The sequence below is a fragment of the Elephas maximus genome, chromosome 19 (genome assembly GCF_024166365.1).
Source record: "Elephas maximus indicus isolate mEleMax1 chromosome 19, mEleMax1 primary haplotype, whole genome shotgun sequence".
In the NCBI taxonomy this organism is placed as follows: Eukaryota; Metazoa; Chordata; class Mammalia; order Proboscidea; family Elephantidae; genus Elephas; species Elephas maximus.
Window position 1 is genome coordinate 35,868,947 of NC_064837.1, and position 6,429 is coordinate 35,875,375.

At 40.5% G+C, this 6,429-nt stretch overlaps 1 protein-coding gene across 1 annotated transcript; it reads right to left on the bottom strand.

Annotated features, from left to right (window-relative positions):
* Window positions 1-3,762: 3,762 nt before the first annotated feature.
* LOC126062663 (olfactory receptor 4D2-like) lies at window positions 3,763-4,695 on the bottom strand. The gene has a single exon (XM_049860396.1). It carries the CDS (start codon window positions 4,693-4,695, stop codon window positions 3,763-3,765), a length of 933 nt encoding a protein of 310 aa, XP_049716353.1.
* Window positions 4,696-6,429: the final 1,734 nt, after the last annotated feature.

Genomic DNA, 6,429 nt, shown 5'->3' on the forward strand with positions numbered 1-6,429 from the left:
GTTGGCATCTCCTGCTTGGAGGGGAGATGAGAGGGTAGAGGGGGTTAGAAGCTGGCGAAATGGACACAAAAAGAGAGAGTGGAGGGAAGGAGTGAGCTGCCTCATTAGGGGGAGAGTAACTGGGAGTATGTAGCAAGGCGTATATATGTTTTTGTGTGAGAGGCTGACTTGATTTGTAAACTTTCACTTAAAGCACAATAAAAATTATTAAAAAAAAAAAAAACGGAATTAACTGGCATTGTAGCCTGGGTGAGCTATACAAGCTGTGTGATTTCTTAGCACTCTGATTTACATGGAGTACCTATGTTGGTCTGAGTTCTTCCATTGCAAATGTTTATACTTGGCAAAATAAAATACCAAAATAAAAACACTATCTGAAGCTCTGGTTCTTCCACATATGAGGAAAAAAAAAAAAGATATGGATTTTAAAAAACTAATTCTACCCCATATTTAGAGCTTTAGTTCATTTTAAATTGAGTCACTTGGAAAATAAGCCTGGATTGATCTGGGGAAGGGACAGGCCTTGAGGATCACTAGGCATTTGAGGAAGGCCTCCAATATGAAAGGCCAAAAACAGGATAAAATAGAAAAATGAATGGAAAGAAAACAGAAATGACACTGGAAATAGAAAAAAAAAAAAAAACTCTAGTGCATATAATGTCTTTTGAGAGGACCATGAAGATGTCATATCCACAAAATAAGAAGAGAATTTGCGTAAAAAATTAGAAAGCGAGAAAGAGCTCTTTAAAATTAAAATATGTTTATGGAACTGGAGATTTTAATAGAGTGGCTAGAAGATAAAGTTGAGGGAATCTCCTCTAAAAGCAAAGTAAAAACTTAGTGTGAATAGGGTGTCCATGGGATGGGGGGACCTAGCCTGGGTTGTCAGAGCTAGGGTTTCCCCTCTTGGGAGCTTCCTATTGTGAGTGTTAAAGCAAGGTGAAGAGATTATCCCTGAGGTGTCTCAATGTGGGGAGTGAGAGCTCGAGAGGGGCAGGAAGGGCTCCACACAGAGGTGTGGCCTCACATGAGGGGTGGAACCACAAGCAGAGTAAGGAGGGTATCTACATAGGAAGATGCCCTGATGTGGGGTGTCAGAGCATGAGTGGGTTAAGAAGGGTGGCTGAGCAGGGTGGGTGACCCAGAGTGAGATAGCAAAGCCTAAGGAAAGTATCTAGGGAGGGGTGGAAGCAGCTATGATGCTGCTGTGGGAGACTGGATACATAGCAAAAATGACAAACCCACTGTCCTCAAGTCAATTCCAGCTCATTGTGACCGCACAGAATTTCTAAGGCTGTAAATACCTACAGAAGCAGACTGCCACATCTTTCTCCCACAGAGTGGCTGGTGGTTTCAAACTGCTGACCCTTCAGTTAACAGTCAATCGCTTTAACCACTGTGCCACCAGGGCTCCTTGGAATATAGAGGGAGATCAATTAAGTAATACATAATGGGAATATATATAAGCATATAATGGGTCGGGTTCCTCACTGTCAGAGAGAGGAGTTACATGTGTGGAAAATGAGACACTAGAATGCATTCTGTGCTGTTGGATTGGAATTGGAGGAATCAGTGTGAACACGTGGTTTTCACTATACATATAGACAGAGAAATAAATACAGATGTAACATGTGTATATATGCATATATATATTCTCTGTGTGTATGTGTGTTTGTGTGTGTGTGTATACAGGGAGTAGCAACTCCCTAATAACAATGAGCACACTTAGTACCAAGATGTTGGCTTCTAAATATCACAGTCCACTAAAAGGAACCAGGGATATTTAGAGAAATAGTTGATTCCAGAGCTGGAATTGGGCAAGTATAAGATAAACCTGGAATATTGTCTTGTGCCAGAAAGTAAGGAAGTGCTCAAAGAATGAAAAGAACATAGAAGCCAGCTTGAAGAGCCTCCACTGGTTAAATCTAGGAAAAATTGAGCATCAAAATAAATAATGATAGTAATGGATTACAACTCAATGAATAAAAAAGGAAAACATAAGTCTATATAGATATGTGAATATACTGAAAGTTTGATAAGGAACCAGATATTGACATTGTTTCAAAGTACCTCCCCATAAAACATTTCCTAATGACCACCTTCGTCAAGTAATCAAAGTAAGCACCACCAGTAACAGGACAATGCAAAATCATGCACACCTCAAAGGATGCAATGAGAAGAACACAGTAGGACTTCTGTGATATCCCTGACAAAAATGCATCACCCAAATCTAACATCATGAAATATCATATAAACCCAAATTGAGGGACATTCTAGAAAATAACTGGCCTGTAATATTTGAAAGTGCCAGGGTCATCAAAGTCAAGAAGAAAATCTTCCAGACCAAAGGAGCCTAAAGAGACTGGACAACTAAATACAACATGTGATCCTGAACTATATTCTTTTTCCTTAAAACACTTTATTGGGACATTTGGCAAAACTGGAATAGGGTCTAAGGATTGGATCATGTCTTAGTTATCTGCGGCTGCTATGCCGGAAATACCACAAGTGAATGACTTTAACAAAGAGAAATTTATTTTCTCAGTCTAATAGGCTAGAAGTCCAAATTCAGGGCATCAGCTCCAGGCAGAGGCTTTCTTTCTCTGTTGGCTCTGGAGGAATGTTCTTGTCATCAATTTTCCCCTGAACTAGGAGTTTCTCTGTGCAAGGACTCGGATCCAAAGGATGCGCTGTGCTCCTGGTGCTTCTCTCTTGGTGGTATGAGGTCCCCATGTCTCTCTGCTTGCTTCTCTCTTTTATATATCAAAAGAGATTGATTTAAGACATTATCTAATCTAGATCTCATCGATATAAGTGCTGTTAATCCATCTCATTAACATCATAGTGATAGGGTTTACAACACATAGGGAAATCATATCAGATGACAAAATGGTAGACAATCATACAGTACTGGGAATCATGACCTAGCCAAGTTGACAGATGTTTTGGGGGGACACAATTCAATCCATGATGAATGGTACTGACGTATTATTACTGTATTAATTTTGATGACTATATGGCAGTAATATAGGAAAATGTCTTTGTAGACAATGCACACTGAAATGTTACAGAAAGGTGAAGCATCAGGTTGACAACTTACCCTCAAACATTCAGGAAAAAAGTTTTCTATACTGTACTTGGAATTTTCTGTAAGTTTGAGGCTGCTTCAAAAAAAATTAAAATAAAAGAACTATGTAGAAGAATATCTTTCTGTCTTGTGGATAAGAAATAATTTATAAAATTAAATTCCAAAAAGAGCTTATAATAAAATAATAGATTGATACAGCCGACTACATTAAAATTAACAAAGAACAGAGAAGACAAACTAAAAACAGAGAGAAGATATTGTAATACTTGTAACTGACAATGGACCAGTAACCAAATGATGTAAGAATAGCCTCATGATAAGAGAAAATTGCCCACTAGAAAGGAGAAAGGGAGGACGTAGTTTCCAGGGACCATGTGAACATATTTTTCCAGCTTCTTTTCTTATTGTGGTAAATATGTATATAATAAAGCACTTGCCATTTCAATATTTCTATTATGGGAGTGTTCAAATGTCAATAGAAATCTTAGCCACCAGAGAAGACATTTCCCTTAGTTTTCTGAAATGCTGAGTAAGTTTCTTAGTCTCTAAACTCCTATTCACTTCTCTTACCACATTCACAATACATCCACGAGCTATGAAGAGGGAAAATACAGTCGCTGTCTCCGCTTTACAAATAAGAAAATAAAGCCAAGGAGAAGTGACCCGACCCGTTGTCATTCCTTTTTACAAACCAGCCAGAGCCTCCCTAATCTCTTCACTGCTGCCTGCATTTCCTGGTTCCTCAGGGTGTAGATCATGGGGTTGAGCATGGGGGTCAAGACCGTGTGGCTGATGGGCACAGCCTTGTCCATGGAGAATGGGGTGAAGGGACGGGCATAGAGGTAAATACTTGGAATGAAGATCAGAGACACCACGATGATGTGGGTGGTGCAGGTAGAAGCTGCCTTCCTCCTCGCTTCTCCTGAATGGGACCTCAGCATCACCAGGATGATTGAGTAGGAGGTCAGAAGGAGAAAGAACCAGACGGCATCCAGCATCCCACTGTTGCAAATCATGAAGAACTCCAAGAGGGCAGTGTCAGTGCAGGCCAGTCTCAGTACTTGAGGAACATCACAGTAGAAGTTATCCAAGATGTTAGGGCCACAGAAAGGGAGCGGTAGCATCACAGCCAGCTGGGAAATGGAATGAACAAAGCCTACAACCCAGGCAGTCACCACCAACCCCACACAGAGCTGAGTGTTCATGGTGGTGATGTAGTGGGGGGGCCAGGAGATGGCAATGAGTCGGTCATAGGCCATCACTGAGAGGAAGAAGACCATGGCACCTCCCAGAAAGTAAAAGAAGATCTGGGCCATGCAGCCCTGGTAAGAAATGGTTTTGTCCTCAGAAAGGAAGTCAGCCAGCATCTTTGGGGCAGTGACTGAAGAGAAACTGAGGTCTAAGACAGCCAGGTTTTGGAGCAGAAAGTACATGGGTGTGTGGAGCCGGGAGTCACAGGTCACTGTGACCACAATGAGGAGGTTTGCCACAACAGTTGTGGTATAGACAAACAGGAACACCAGAAACAGAAAACGCTGGAATGTTTGAGTCTGTGAGAGACCCAGGAAGACAAATTCTGATACCCAAGTGAGATTCCCTGGACCCATGGTATTTTCTCCATACACTTAAGGAAAATAAGCAACAGACATAGATGTATAAAGTGACTACTTGATGTTTTAGTGCTCAGAGGCTCAGAACTGATTTTTTCCAGGTCCATATAGTGGGTATCCTCATGGACAGATCATAATACAGGTGTTGATTAATGATCCTATCTTTGGATAGTTTACAAAATGGATGCTGGAATATACATAGCTTAAAGTCACCCAGAAGCATATGTAACCTGCCTCCATGAATTCAGTGTATGTAGTGGAAAGATGCTTAACGTCAGATGACCTAGACTCAAATGTCAGGTCTTCCATTTCTAGCAACTTAACCTTGAGTAAATACCTAATCCCTCTGGATCTCAGTTTCAGCATCTGTAAGGTGGGAATAAAATTGCTTTCTTTATAGAGTTGTTTTGGGGCTAAAAGAGAATGACACATATAAAGTTTCTAGATGAGTGCCTAGAACAGTAAATGGTAATCACCATTCCATCTCTCTAATCTAAATACACCCTCTTTTCTTCCAATCTTCAATAAGTTTTGTACCAGTAGTTTTCCAAATAGGAATTATAATGTTAATGAATTTTGCATGTTTCTCTGTTTTTTTCCTCAACAATAAGTTCTTAATGGCATAGATCTGGATTTATAATTACACAGTGCCCATCCTTGCCCATAGTCAGTACTCAATAAGTATGGGGTGTTCACTGCTGGGTCAGTGAATAGTTACAGGGTGGGCAAGTCAGTGCAAGTGAGCCTCTGGACATGGATGGACACTGAGCCTTCCAATTGACCTCCCCAATGTAAATGGTTCCTTACCGGGTGAGGCCAGAACACATGTGGTGTGTTTGCTAAGAGGGAGAGGGGAGAAAGATTCATTAGATTAAGAAATAGATGATGAATATTGTTTGAAGGGGACTCCAAGAGTTTTTCTGAAAGCGATGGAAATTTTAGAAAATGTTAACTGAATTCAAGGGTAGAAGAGAAAGGGAGATGTTGAAAGAAGAGAAGAGAAATAGATGGAGATAAAGAGTAAGGGAGATGGAGGAATAGAGCAAGGGGGGAAATGGAAAGTGGGAGGACAGGGATGGGAACAAAGATGGAAGAGGAGATGAAGGGGCAGAGATAGAGGGTGACAAGGAGAGGGGGGAATTTTCATCCCCATTTCCATGCCCTGCCTTAAGACCTTATCCTTTCTCACCTGGACTATTAATTCTATCATCTATTAGAAATTATTCCATTCTAATATTTTGTTTCTTTTTGCTTCTGCTCCAGTCCATCTTCTATCCTGCTGCCAATGAAACCTTTCTAAACTCATATCTGATCGGATCTCTCCCCAACCTATAGTCTTTTAGTGATTGCTCACTATCACTGCTTGGAAACCACATCAAATACTTTGTAGATCAAATCAGAATAGAAAAACATACTTATGTAAGTGCATGTGATGCTCTCACAGCATGTCATACAAGGCAATAAAATGTAGTCTCCATCCCCCTTTCCAATCAGTACTCCTGCCACCCAAGAACCAATTGCTGTTCAAGGAATTTATAGCTTCTCACATATGCCGCATATTTGGCTATTTCCATATCTTTGGTTATTAGCTCTGTTTTCTAAAATACATTTTACTACCTTCTCCACCTAGAAGCACTCAGATGTCCCCTTCTTTATGACTCTTTCACCCATTTCTCCCACACAGAGTTAATTCCTCATTTCTCTTGGTTCCTAGAAATAATTTTCTTACAG